Source organism: Geotrypetes seraphini, chromosome 13, assembly GCF_902459505.1.
Source record: "Geotrypetes seraphini chromosome 13, aGeoSer1.1, whole genome shotgun sequence".
In the NCBI taxonomy this organism is placed as follows: Eukaryota; Metazoa; Chordata; class Amphibia; order Gymnophiona; family Dermophiidae; genus Geotrypetes; species Geotrypetes seraphini.
Genome location: NC_047096.1, coordinates 14,485,775 through 14,500,570, shown reverse-complemented (window position 1 = coordinate 14,500,570; position 14,796 = coordinate 14,485,775). Strand labels below are relative to the sequence as shown.

General features: G+C 42.7%; 1 protein-coding gene across 4 annotated transcripts in view; it reads left to right on the top strand.

Annotated features, from left to right (window-relative positions):
• The window catches only part of PTPN7 (protein tyrosine phosphatase non-receptor type 7), a 39,500-nt gene extending 26,945 nt beyond the window's left edge, over positions 1 to 12,555 (top strand). For 3 of the 4 annotated variants that reach the window (XM_033919278.1, XM_033919279.1, XM_033919280.1), the window contains 5 exons: positions 42 to 179; positions 3,957 to 4,067; positions 6,048 to 6,205; positions 9,199 to 9,312; positions 11,024 to 12,555. In XM_033919278.1, the coding sequence (XP_033775169.1) occupies positions 42 to 179; positions 3,957 to 4,067; positions 6,048 to 6,205; positions 9,199 to 9,312; positions 11,024 to 11,117 (615 nt within the window). In that variant the 3' untranslated portion in view covers positions 11,118 to 12,555. The remainder of the gene's footprint in view (positions 1 to 41; positions 180 to 3,956; positions 4,068 to 6,047; positions 6,206 to 9,198; positions 9,313 to 11,023) is intronic. The other variant, XM_033919281.1, reaches the window with a different exon arrangement.
• Positions 12,556 to 14,796: the final 2,241 nt, after the last annotated feature.

Sequence of the window (14,796 nt, the reverse complement as noted above, 5' to 3'; positions counted from 1 at the left end):
AAGGCTCGTCAGCTCTAATGTTCACCTTTCTCATTTCCTAGGGCTATGCAGAGCAGGAGAGAGCTTTCATTGCTACTCAAGGTCCCATGCTGAACACAGTGATCGACTTCTGGCAGATGGTGTGGCAGGAGCGAGCACCCATCATTGTCATGATCACCAAGCTGAAAGAAGGAAAAGAGGTACATATTTAGAATGGCCAGGTAGCTCCATATCAGGACTGGTTTTGTGCACACTGAATCTATAATATTGCAATTGAACACTGAGGTCTACAAGTCCTTAGATGCAGTGGGATAACTTGGAATTGGATCAGTCCTTTGATCACACATATGGTGGAGACTTAATTATTGGCCAATGCCTTCTTATGCTAATGCTTATTCCAGCTGATAATCTCCTCTTTAGATTTTTCAGACAGCAGTGTATGATTTAAAGCCTGTTTGTATTTCTGAATTGCTTGAATTTGATTTGCTTTACATAACAAATGTGAATTGATTTGTTTACCTACTTTGGAATCGATCATTTGATCTGAAGTCTTTTGTTTTTTAATCGATGAATTTTGTCTTGATTTGATTTATTGATATTTTATTGGGGGGATGATTATGATGTTGTCCAGACATGCCTATGTTATATGTGGAAATCGGAGGGAAATAAGATTTTATGTATGTGATATGGAAACCGCATGGTTGTATGCGATATATAAATGTTTTAATAAATAAAGTTTCAAGTTTAATTAATTTTAATATACCGACCATCGACGTGCACCTGGCTGGTTTACAATGCTAAAAATGAAAGGTTAAAATAAATTTTTGTAGGGCGGGGGAATGTGAACATTAAATAGACAAATTACAAATACAAACACGAGCTTGAGGGGAAAGGGGGAGGGGACAGTTAATAATTACATCATTAAAAACAAATTAATTAAAGGGAAGAGGGGAGGAGGATAAAACACCAGGAATGGGGGTTGCTTCTTAAAAGCAGTTTGTGTTTATTTTGCAGACTGTTGGAAAGGAAATATGGTATGCGTCTTGGAATAAGAACGTTTTTAGTTTACTCTTGAATTTGTCGAGTGAATTGTCGAGGCAGAGTTGAGGTGGCATGGCGTTCCATAAAGTTGGAGCTACAACGGAAAAGTTAGTTTTTCTAGTGTAGTAGAATTCTTTGATGGAAGGTCTGGTCAGTAAATTCTGATCAGCCGATCTAAGGGTCTGGGGAGGGTAAAAAGGGATGATGAGTTTATCAAGAAAAGATGGGAGACGCGAAAGTTTGATTTTGTTTTTAATAAATTTTTCACATCAATTAACAAGCATATCATCTTGTACAGAAAGTGTAATTAAGATAACATAATATTTAAAATTACTTTCCATCCAGAAAATAAATCAAACTATAATAGGAAATTATTTCTCTACTTAATCACACACTAGTCCTCAGAAAGTTTGATTTTAAAGACCAGCATTAAAGTTATTCTGGGGCTCATTATTAAAGCACTTAAGAAAAACAAAGTACCATAGAAACCTATGGTGCTCTTTTGAGCCCCTATATCTAATATCAGTGGTGTAGTGAGGGTGAGGGGCACCTGGGTGCCTTTCCCCTTCCCTCTTCTCCGCCCCCCACTCCTTCCCAACCCCCCCTGCTGTGCACCCCCCTTCCCTTCCACCATACCTCTTTAATTTTCCCAACACAAGCAGTATCATGAACTTGCTATCTATGTTGTATCAGTTCACCCTCTGATGTCACTTCCTAAGGGTGGGACCCGGAAGTGACATCAGAGAGAGCTGACACCAGCGCGGCAATGGGGCAGAGCTAGAGGCATAACTGGGCAGGGCTGGAAGCGGAACAGAGCGGGGGTCATGTGTCCGGGGGTTTTGTTTTTTAAATATGGTAACCCTACATGAGGACCTTATTTTTATAGGATCTTTTATGTTCATCTACTCAAGTATGATGATGACGAACTTGGAAAAGTAGCAATATCATACAGGCAGTCCAATTTCTATGGTTAGCAGCAGGGATATATCCTTAGACATGTAGATCAGAACAATCATATTGGGACATTACAGACTGGATGGGCCAATTGGTTTATTTCTGTCTTCATTCATGATTCAACATAAATCTACCCTTCAGACTTTTGAGGAAAACATTAAAACTCGTACATAGGAGGACATCTTGCAAAATTTGGCTCTAAAACAGCTTGTATGTCAAAATTCTTAATGCAAATAGTTTTAATAAGCATAACAATTTTTATTGAAAGAATCAAATAATCAATACAATAGGATAATATAAAAAATACATTCAATATAATAAAAACCATAATAATAATATTTCATACAAATTTATATCGTTCTTTCAAATTAAATTTCCATATGAATTAATCCAATTGTATCTACACCCCCCTTAATTCCATCCCCTATCCCCCTACATTTTCCCCTAAATGAAATCCCTCACCCCGAATGAAAGTTGACAAAAATAAAGATTTTAAAATAAATAACTGGAATGTAATTATTAAACCTTATTTCATTGAAAATCATTGATAACCAAACTTTGTATTCTTGGTGAAAGATTCTGAATATAAGGGTCCCAAACCTCCATAAAAAGAGTTTTTCTAGGCGAATGTTGAACCTCCCAACTCTCAAATAAAAATAAACGATGCAATTGATTTCTCCAATGCCAGAAACTTGAAGATTCTTTCTGTAGCCAAAATTAATGGGCAAATAGTTTTAACAGGCTTCCAAAATATATTAGAAATATGATGGCAGATAAAGGCCAAATGGCCCATCCAGTCTGGCTATCTACAGTATCCCACGTGCTTATCCCAGGCCCTCTTGAATTCAGACACAGTCTCTGTCTCCACCACCTCTTCTAGGAGACTGTTCCACGTATCCACCACCCTTTCTGTAAAAAAAGTATTTCCTTCGATTACTCTGGAGCCCATCACCTCTTAACTTCATCCTATGCCCTCTCATTGCAGAGTTTCCTTTCAAATGAAAGTGACCTGACTCGTGTGCATTTACTCCATGTACGTATTTAAACGTCTCTATCATAACTCCTCTCTACTGCCTTTCCTCCAAAGTATACAGATTGAGATCATTAACTCTGTCCCCATATGCCTTATGATGAAGACCACGCACCATTTTAGTAGCCTTCCTCTGGACCAACTCCATCCTTTTTATATCTTTTTGAAGGTGCGGCCTCCAGAATTGTACACAATATTCTAAATGAGGTCTTACCAGAGTCTTATACAGGGGCATCAATACCTCCTTTTTCCTACTGGTCATACCTCTCCCTATGCACCCTAGCATCTTTCTAGCTTTTGCCGTCTCCTTTTCAACCTGTTTGACCACCTTAAGATCATCACAGACAAAAAAAACCTAGGTCCCGCTCTTCTGTCATTCCATCAAGTTTTGCAGCCCAAATACATGACCCTGCATTTCTTAGCATTAAATTTTAGCTGCCAAATTTCAGACTATTCTATATTCTTATGAACTGATGACAAGTTTCTAGAGAAAAATCCATAAACCACTATTAATCACAAAGACTTGAGAAAACCTTTGCTTACCCCTGGAAAGGAACTATAAGAAACTAATCTGTATTCTGAGATTGTTTGGGTACTTGTGACCCAGACTGGTCACTGCCAAAGACTGGATGCTGGGTTCAATAAACATTAGCCTGACTTAGGGTTACCATGGTTCCAGAAAAAAAGAGGACGGAATGAGATATTTGGGTTTTACTTCCATTGAAAGCAATGGAAGTAAGGGGGATAGATAGAGACATCTGGGTTTTGCTTCCATTGAATGCACAGGAAGTAAAACCCAGATGTTTCAATCCGATCCTCCTTTTTCTGGAACCATATGGTAACCCTAGCCTGACTCAACATGGATCATCTTATGTTCTTACTGTGTATGGTGTCTTGCCTGAGTTCTATACACTCCTGTTCAATGATGTTTATAACTGTCTTTTGCTTTCAGAAATGTGTCCACTACTGGCCTGAGGGAGAAGGGACCTATGGGCATTTCAAAATCCATGAGCAGAATACGAAAGAGTGTTTAGAATATACCATCAGGGATCTCACCATCCAGGTAAAGGAATCCTGAGGAACAGGAGCGGTAGAGGGATGGAAAGGGACCAGATGGTTTCACGTGATAAGAGACAGGTGCTTTGAGAACAAAAAGAGATACAGTTCCATTGTTTTAATAGAGGGGGGGGGGGGGTTAAAAGCAGAAGTAGCTCAACCCGTCCCTTATCCTTGAAGCCATCTGATCACTGAAAGGAAGGAATGTGTGTCTGGCCACTCTTGCAGTACAAGATGCTGGATGAATGATGGGAAGCAGTGAGAGAGATAAGATTTGATACATTCATGTGTAGAAGATGGGGGGTTCCAGTAAAATTACTTTACATTAGTGACTTTTATTCCGCCATTACCTTGCAGTTCAAGGATTACATAAGAGGTTATCTGGACAATTCCAGAAGAGATTACATAGTTGAGCGGGTTACTTTGGGGGATTGAGATGCTGGTTTGCCTCGATAGATTTCTTGAATAGCAGGGTTTTTATTTCTTTTCGGAAAGTTTTGTAGTCTGGTGTCGTGATCAGTTGGTGGTCAAGCTTCGCTGCCTGCGTGGCTTGTAGGCCATCGTACATATTTTTTTCGTTTGATGCCTCTGATTGGGGGGTGCGTGAACGGTGTCTGGGCTCTCCTTTGCCTGGTTGTGGCAGTTTGGATAGGCCGGTTGTTCAAGTAGGCTGCCCTGTCTCCATTCATTGCTTTAAATAGTAGACCGTAAAATCTGAATTGTGAGTTGAGGTATGTGGCGGTGATGTGGTCGTATTATTCCAGCAATTTCCCCCCCCCCAAAAAAAAAAAAAGAAATTCAGGGTTGAGAGGTCATAATGTAACAGAGAGAAGTAGGAAGGGTGCAGAGCAGAAACAGTTTTTGTTCAATCTTTTTATTGAAATATTAGTAAACAATAAAAAAAGTAATAACTTTATTCAACCATAGTATGTAACAAAAAAGCAACATTTTATATGGTCTAAAACACATTAATCGGGGGGTGGGGGGGTGGGCAAGTGCTTTTGGTTTGATCTGTCTCCAAAATGAGGGAGCTGTGTTAAGTTCCCCTCCTGAGGAAGCGAACATTTGAGAAACTCAAGTCGGTGGGGGGGGGGGGGGGGGAGAGACTTGTGTTTCTCAGCTTCAGGAGTATTTTAAAGTACTAAGCAGGCATATGGTTGGCCCAAAGAACGGGACCCATGATGATCCAGCCGCGTCTATCCAGATAGGTTAATTCTGAGTAGAACTTTTTAGTGGCGGCAGGACAAGTGAGTGACTGATGGACAATTGGGCAACCTATGCTATGTTCATTTCACGTTGAACACTATATAGATTGTGGTTCTGAGCTAGAGAATGACACGGGGAAAAAAATCTGTCCTGTCAGAGGACCACCATCCCCTTCACCGCCCTGTCCCCGCCGTCCCCTTCACCGCCCCGTCCCCGTCCCCGCAGCATCCACCCTTCCCTCTCACCACCTCACCGCCCTTCAGCGGCCCGAGAATCTCCCTTACCTTTGCAGCACGTTAGTAAAGAAACTTAAGGGAGGGAAGGCGAATGGTTAACGATCGCGCCCTCTCCCTCCCTCCCTCTGGCCAAATCTATCTCCTTCCCTCCCTCCCCCTTACCTTCACTGCGCTTTAGAAAAGAAACTTACTGAAGCCGGCAAAGCCTGCCTGCCTGCAGTCGCGTGTGTGTGGGCGGAAGCTTCTCCTGTGACGCAACCAGGAAGGCGGCAGGGAGGTGGGGGTAGGTCAGAACCGGATAATTGCGTTTTTTTGCCATTCGCGGTCCGGCTCTGCCCGTATCCTCTGCGAATAACAGAAAAAAATTGCGATTATGTGGAATCGCGAGTGCAGAAACCGCGAATGGGGAGGGGAAGTGTATATAATCGGTTACTCTGTTTTATAATGTAACTGGGGTCTTTATATTTTTCATAGGGTCTCAGTGGCTTTTCCTGTCCTTGCAGAATCTCTTCTTGTCGTTTCTGTCACTTTTGTTTTTACCAAAGGTTGAAGGTGAAGAGCGGCAGGTGAAGCATTTCTTGTACTCCACATGGCCAGACCACCAGACTCCCGAGTCTGCCAAGCCACTGCTTCGACTGATGGCAGAAGTGGAAGAGAGGAGGCAGGAGGCCACTAGCCAAGGGCCAGTGATCGTTCACTGTAGGTAAGTCAGCGGGCAGACTGGACACTTTCCATCCTTGCCACAGTGCTAGGGTTGCCAGATTTTACTATAGTAAAATCCGGACCCCTGGTTCTCGCCCCCCCAGCCCTGCCCAGTTCTACCTGTCCCTGCCCTGTTACACCCCAGTCCCGCCCCCCATCCCGCCCTAGCCCCACCCCCCATGGCCTGCCCGGGTTTTGAAAAGCCTCCCGGACCCCCGGACATGTTCTCGAAAAGAAGGATATGTCCGGGGAAATCCGGACATTGGTAACCCCACACAGTGCTCTTGGAGCTCTTGCTGCCTTCTGGTGATATGGTTTCTCAGTGTACTTTTATTGGGCTGATTCCCCTTCTTGCTTTAAAATGAGATTGGCGTGAGCACATTTCCTTCGGCCCAGTCTGAAGTAGAGGTCTGCACGGGAACGGAGATCGCGGGAATCGCGGGGGTCCCACGGGAATCCCCCCCAACCCACGGGACTCCCACGGGGACCCTCCTCTGGCCCACGAGACTCCCACGGGGATGGAAGGCTTTGGAAGCAGGATTCGTCCATATAATATGATGGACACGTCAGTCTTAGTAAAAGAGGGGGGTTTATAAGTTAATTACCTGAACAGAAAACACAAAAAGGGTTCCACCAAAAAGATTCCACAAGGAAAACAGCAGCGCAAACACAAAAGAAACTGTGGAATTGATGATCCTGTCAGAAGTAATTGCTGCTTTTTATGGGGACGGGCGGGGATGGAGGTAATTCCTTGCGGGGGATGGGTGGGGATGGAGAGGATCCTGACGGGGACGGGTGGAGATGGGTGGGATTTCTGTCCCCGTGGAACTCTCTAGTCTGAAGCTGTGAAAATTTGGATTGCATTTCAGTTGAGAGAATACAGTAGACCTAGGGTTACCAGACACGTCCTCTTTTTAGAGGACTGTCTGGGTTCCTAGATGGACTTTCCTGCTCTCCACTAGCTGATTGGCTGCCGCGAGCTGTCATGGGACCGTGAGAACTCACAGCAGCCAATTAGCTAGTGGCTCTGCACGGGCAGGAGTGAAGGAAAGTCGCTCCTGCCACGGTTCACCTCTAGACCACCACGGATTCTAAAGGTACAGTTACAGCCCAAGCTCTTTGCTAGGGCAGAAGTAAAATAAGTTGTTGTTTTTTTTAAAGTCACGTTGTGATTTGAACGCAGCTGTTGTGCGTTTCTGTCCTGCGCCTAAGGTCAGAGCGCAGCTGTGAGGTGTGAGATACACTTGCACATAAAACAAGCACAAAAACAGCTCCAAAATGCTCCTGCCAAAGCTACTGACAGCTCCAGACCTACCAGAAAATTTTGCACGGTACGAGATGGGCATTCCCTGCTGTGCATCATAAGGAGTGCTCATTTTAATACTAATAAGCGCCTTGCAATGCATTTGCATAAATAACTCGATGGCTGTTAACGTGATTTGTAGCACACCTCCCTCCCCCCAAGAGTTTCAAGTTTATTTAAAATTTCTTATACTGCGATCTCTTTAAAAAAATTCTGGTGGAGAATTTGTCTTTTCCACCAGATCAATTACCGCCTATTAACAATGTTTATTACTTATCACCTTCCAAAAGAAAAGCTGGTCTGGAAGAAGGACTTCTTTCTGAAAAAGTATTACTTCCTGGGAATTCATTAGTTGACATTGACTTAAAAAATTTAACAGCAGTCTTGGAAGACTCTTATGGACGTTAAGGACAGAGCTACATTAATTGTGAATTTCATATTTGAGCAAAATCTTAATTCAATCATGAGATTATTCTTAAAAAAAAATAGGTACACCTTTCTGTGGTCAACGTATATGGCTACACCATGATGTTACAAAACCAACACAAGAAAGGCGTAAGCTTTTTTTAGCAATGCGAGAAGATACCAAGAAATTGGGAGCTACTTTTACCTTAGCTTATCCTTGTAAATGTTTAATTAAATACATGGGTTTAAAATATGCTTTTTATACACCTGATCATCTAAGATCCTTTTTAGACCTTAAGGGGTTAATCAGAGGTGGAGAGTCTAGCTCTAAATAAAATCCGGGGGGGGGGGGGGAAGGTAGATATATAAAGCCTTTTTCTTACTCTTTAATTTGAAATTTTTTCTTTGATTATCTCCCTGTAACTGGATCGTTCTACTAATTTGAGGTCTATGAAAGAGTAATAACCATTTAGAATTGGTTTTCTTATTGATAATAATGTGATTTTTTTCTTTCCTTTTGGTTTTCTACATAATGGATTATGACACTGTATTGCTTTAACAAGTTGTATTACTTGTGAATAATATAATAATGAATAAAAATAAAAATATTTTCTTAAAAAAGTTCTTATACTGCCTAATCAAGCCTTCTAGGCGATGTGCAAAAGCGCTAAACCAATGTGCATCAGAGACTGAGCTGCCTTACAAGACTGGCTACAACCAGTCTTATTTGCATGGCAAGCTTTTGAGCATTGGGGCATCAACGGCTCATGCCTAAATGTTGGTAGTTAAGTATGTAACACACATGCATAAGTGCTGGGCACATCCCTGACCTCCCAGGTCTACACCCTCCTTGCAGTTGCACAGTATGGATTTTGCACACACAATTTGTAGAATACTGACCAAGGGTAGTTAGATGTATAAATTGCAAATTAGAGCTACTTAGCACCAGTTCAAAGCAATTATTGGTTGTAAATACCAGTTAGCAGCTGATTATTAAAGTAAGTTATGTGTGCAACTGGCAGTATTCTATAAGCTGGGTGTGCATCTTTGCATGGTAAGTGCAAATTGTTCACTCTGCTATGGGATCCTGAAGAAAAGATCGGGAAGCCCTAAATAAAAGCACACCGAGATTAGACAGTGGAGAAGACGCCAAGCAAGGTGGTATGGTGAGGTGAACCCAGGGCAAGGGGCAGATAGGCAATGCGGTGACCCTGAGATTTACCCCCTTTCTAGAAGTAACCGTTTACAGTGAAGATCTCTTCCAATTTATATTGGCTTTTATTCAGTGCAGGGATTGGTCGGACAGGTTGCTTCATTGCCACTAGCATCGGATGCCAAGAGCTGAAGACAAAAGGCCAGGTGGACATAATGGGCATAGTATGCAAATTACGTTTAGACAGGTAGGTACTTCTGAGGCTGCAAGACACCACAACAGCGAATCCAAAACAAGAATTCCAAGATATGAAATCTGTTAAAGACATTTTATTTATCACCAAGTACTTGTGACTTGGGTTGGCCACTTGAGTTAGCTGGATCGTTGGTCTGATCCGGTATGGCAGTTCTTACATTCTTAAGCAGGAAATCAATGAAAATGCCTGGGCCCAATATTCAGAAAATGCCGAACTTCTAAAATTATGCTCCTAGTTTAGCCTTCTAAATCTGTGCCTTATTTTCAGCCAAATTTGGACGCATAACTCTTCAGCTGAAAATCCCTCTCTACTTTAGGAGTTTGAAAGATATGCTCATAATTTTAGGCCTGCCATTCATTAGCCTAATTTTTAAGCCTGGGACTAAAACATCTGTGTTAAGTTCCTAACTTCTTTCCTTCTAAATCAGTCCCTGCTTCCACTCACTTGTTTATGCTCCTAAATTTAAGTGAAAATTTGAATACAAATGTATGCCCTCAGCCCTAGTAAATTTTCAAAAAGGCCAAAGTTAGGAGCATAAATCCGTTGAATATTGGACCTGAGTAATTTTATTTCTTAGGACGAGCATTAAGTTGTTTGAATTATAATAATTTAGGAAGATTTAGGAATAACACCAGTTGCAGCTATAGAACAAACACTACCATTGGCTGAATATCGACCCCTTTGGTATTTGTACAAGACTAGAAATCCCAGAATACAGTAGGTGCCATGGAAAACCTGGACTGGATCACACTCTGCCGCTAGGCCTAAACTAGGGTTACCATATGGCTCCAGAAAAAGGAGGACAGATTGAGACATCTGGGTTTTACTTCCATGGAAAGCAATGGAAGGAAAACCCGGATGTCTCAATCCGTCCTTCTTTTTCTGGAGCCAAATGGTAACCCTATCTAAGTCCTAACGGTAGCAACTCTTAAAAAATGTAGTGATGGGATCCGTATATTCAGAATCTTTCAGCTAAGGCAAAAAGTTTAATTCTTAATGATTTACATTGAAGCTATGATTATTTATTTAAATTTCCAGTTCTTTATTTTTATTATTCTTTATTTTTGTCAACTTTCATTGGGTTTGGGGGGGTTTAATTTCTGGGTTATTTTATTTATTTAATAAAAGGTTTACACATAATTTAGGGGGGTAGGGAAGGGAGGATGGGGGGGAGAGGTAAATAGGGAAAAGGGAAGGGGGGTAGGAAATAGGGGGAGGGTATTAAGAAATGCAATGGGTAATTTGAAAATATATTTTGAAGAAATGAAAGACATTTGATGGAAATTAATATGATGAATTTTAATATAATTACTATTTTATTGTATTATATTATTGTATATTTACTGATTTCTTCAATAAAAAGTTATAAATTAAAAAAAACAAACAAACTGCAGACTGATAGGTACAAGATACAGGCAATGTTTATTATACCAAATATTTAATGCAGTTAATAATACCACCTTATTACAAACCAAAGGACCCGAGACGTGGTTTGTAATAAGGTGGTATTATTAACTGCATTAAATATTTGGTATAATAAACATTGCCTGTATCTTGTACCTATCAGTCTGCAGTTTGGTTTTTTGTTTGTTGCCTAGTGTACTGCAGACTTTGTTGGATTTTTTTGGTGTTGATAAATTTTTTTTCAAAATGTAGTGCGTTACATAAGCACTGCCTTTTAAATGTACTTTTCCTCTTTCAGAGGTGGGATGATCCAGACAAGTGAGCAGTACCAGTTCTTACATCACACGCTGTCCCTCTACAGCTCTGAACTTACTGTGCAGGGGAGCCCATGACTGTCTCCTCCATCATGGCAGCCCTTCATGGCTCTTCATCAAGGAATCCATATCAGTTGGTTCCACTATCCAGCTACCACCCCCCGTCTATTCGCTGTTTGAGTGCCCATAAAACAATTTTAAAAGACTCAGTGGTTGCCTTCAATTTGCAACCAGCTATGACTTGGTAGACTCACAATGGGCATTGGTTTTTGTGAACAGTGCAGTGCATTGTGGGTAGAATGTAAGGCATACATGCGTAGATGGCACAGACAACTCGCTAAGACACCGGATTTTTAGGGTGTCAAATATCTGGGCTGAAGAGAAGAAATTTGCTTTATAGCCATATATCTGCATCCGCACCCTTCCTTGTTCTTTGATCTCCAGGAGGTTTAAGGATGGAAACCCTACTCTCCAGTCATAGAAGTGGCAAAATCTTTGGTCTGAGCCTGATTTGCACTGCACTGAACCTCTGCCTTCATTAGGAGGGGCTAGAAATAAATTCTAAAGGGACGTTTTGAGAGCACCTTTCAAACATCAAGCCGACAATGACAGCTAAACGAATCGCACAGTCTTCTCGGGCTCCATGAAAAATCCTGTACTGCCTAAAACTGGGGGGATGTTGTTATCTAAACAGTTTTTCTCTGGCGATAAGAGGCCTGAATCACTAGGGACACACAGGTATCATTCTTCACTGTGATTTGCTAACCTTATACTACCAGTATTACAAGCTGCTCATAATATTCGTGAAAGAGATCCTCCAAAGTTTCTGCGGGAGAGCATTTGAGAGTATCCAGAAATTTTTAAAAAATGCACTACCTTGCTTCTTGGCGACTCTGGGTCATCTGTACCTGCTGGTTTACTCGTCCTGATTTCATCCCATGGCATCTATGTACATAAGTCCTATTCTTAGGGAAACTCAAATTGCATAACATGAAGCCCAGCTAGCAAACTATTGCCTTTAGCTCTTTCAGTCAGTCTCAACATCCCATAATTCTTCTTGTGATCAAGTAGGAGGAAAGCTAGAGGCTGGAATGTGGTAAGTGTGGAAACAGAGTGCCTTAATGCCCTGCATCCTATACAGATCTGTTGATTTAGGAAAGCTTTGGGGCTCTTTTATTTTGGGGAAGATGATGACCGTGTGATCACAAATGGTTTCACAGAGGGTCTAAACTTCTGTATCTTCTAAGCGGTCCTTGTTCCGCATCAGAAAAGATCACGCGCGCCCAAGATGGCTTCCACAGTGCTTTCCTTTACAGCTCAAGCTGTGTTTACCTGCCTTTCTGCCTGCTTCTAGAACAGACCGTTTGCCTCCGTGAACAGGGAATCACATTTAAAATAAATGCTGTATGCTTCAAAATTAAAAGCAGTTTTGATGCAGAAATCTATGCCTACGACTTTATCGTTCATGGTCTTTGTACCTTGAGTAATTAAACAACTGAATAACACCCCAAAAAAATTTGTAGACGTGGATTACTATAAATATGCATTGTGTGAAATGGCTGTACACTTCCCCCTCTGTATTCGCGAGGGTTAGGGATAGAGCCGGCCCGTGAATAATATTCAGGCCGGTTCTGCCCTAACCCCCGCTTCCCCTCGCTATTTTAAGACCTGAAATCCCCCCCCCCCCCAAGCCTTACCTGGTGATGTAGCGGGTTTTCAGGGCAGGAGCGATCTTCCCATGCTCCTGCCCCGTGCAGATTGCTCACAGGAAATGGCTCGAGAGACTATGGGAGCTCAAGGCAGCCATTTCCTGTGAGCGATCTGCACGGGGCAGGAGCGTGGGAAGATCGCTCCTGCCCCGAAAACCCGCTAGACCACCAGGTGGGGCTTAAGGGGGGAGCTTACAGGGCTTAAAATAGCCTGAAAAATGAAAATGCTTTCTTGGGTTTAAACTGCAAATAAGCGAATCCGTAGATACGGAATTCGCAAATACGGAGAGGGAAGTGTACTCCTGTGTCATAAATAGCATGTGCTCTTCCCCAAAAAAGTGTGCACTCACGATATGGCTCCAAAATGAAAAAAAATATTTTAAAAAACCAAACTAAATGGAAATTTCTGAGTTATACATCTTTATTTTTGTAAGTCTGATTATCTTCATGCAGTGGCGTAGTAAAGATGGGTGGACCACCCTGGGCGCTGTCTTGGTGGGGGTGCGACACCTCTCTGCCTCCCTATGCCGCGCTCGGGCACTCACTTCCCCACTTCCACCCCCACCTCTTTAAATCTTCACCAGCGAGAGCAACTTTTCCAGCCTGCTGCTCACGCCGGTCTGGCTCCCCTCTGAAATCACTTCCAGGTTGCAGAGCCAGGAAGTGACATCAGAGGGAAAGCCAACGCGAGGGTGGCATGGGGAGGGCAGAGAGGAGGGTGCCAACGCCCCAGGCACCTCCGACCCTTTCTACGCCACTGTCTACTTCAGTGTTCTTCAACGACCGGTACTGGTCCACAGAAATTTCCTGCCAGTCCACAGGGCCAACACGTGCATCAGGCCCAAAACAGTGTTCTTCAACTGCCAGTCCACGGTGCGATCGATGCAGCGTTATCTTCGAGCCAGCTCCTTCTTCCTAACTGATTCAGTGCACAAAGCCACGGGCATCGGCTCCTATGGGCAATCTGCGCCTGAACTGGAAGCCTTCTTTCTGACGTTGCAACGTCAGAGGGAAGGCTTCCAGATGAGGCACGGGACGTGCAAGGTGCAATTAGTACTATTATGGGGGCGGGGTCTGGGGTGGAGATTGGGTAGAGATGGGCGGAGTCTGGCCCATGACTTAGCTCAGTGTTCTTCAACAGCCGGTCCATGGACCGATGCCGGTCCACAGAATAATTCTTTTATTTCTGCCGGTCCATAGGTGTAAAAAGGTTGAAAAACACTGGTCTACATGACCACGTTTTATTGGTTCCCCCCTGTGAATAGGGTTAAGTTTTCTAAATTAGGGTTTCTTATACAAAGCCATGGTAAAGGCTACTGCTGCGGTAATCACTCCGACATCCTTAGGCATCAGAGTGTTTGTCATGCGGCAGCCACTACTGCGGCTTTGTATAAGGGGGAGGGAGGTTAATGTCCTCTTCATTTTCATATTAGAGAGTGAACCTTTGGAATTCTTTAGCATTAGACGTTATAAAAATTGATCATTATTTCCCCCCCCCCATCTTTTACAAAAGTGCGGATGAGGTTTTATGGCACTGGCCAGCGCGCTGAATGCTCTGCGCTGCTCCGATGATCAGAGAGCTCCTATGAGTATCGGAGCAGCGCAGAGCATTCAGCGCGCCAGCAGGAGCTAAAAATCTCTTCCGCGCTTTTGTAAAAAGGGGGGGGGGTTAGTTTTTAGAAAGCCACTCAAAACTTTTCTGTAAGTTTACAGCCATGTAGAAGCAAATGAGACTGTTTGGCGGTTAATTTTTGTTTCTTTTATTTTTAAGCGGATGGTTCAGTTTAGAGAATCACATGGTGACAAAATTTGTCACCGTTCCCGTCCCCGCGGATAGCTGCGGGAAATAATCCCATGTTATTTTCTAGTGTCTATTTCAACCTTGGTCCTTCTACACCAGCATTCTTCAAAGCAAAGCTTGTGGGTCAGTGGTTGTGGCCATTCATACTCTGTTTCTTATTTGAGCCAAGTATAGGATAATGAAGCCATTGTGACATCACTGATAAGCTTGGCTTTTATTGGTGGAATGAGACATGACATCACAATAT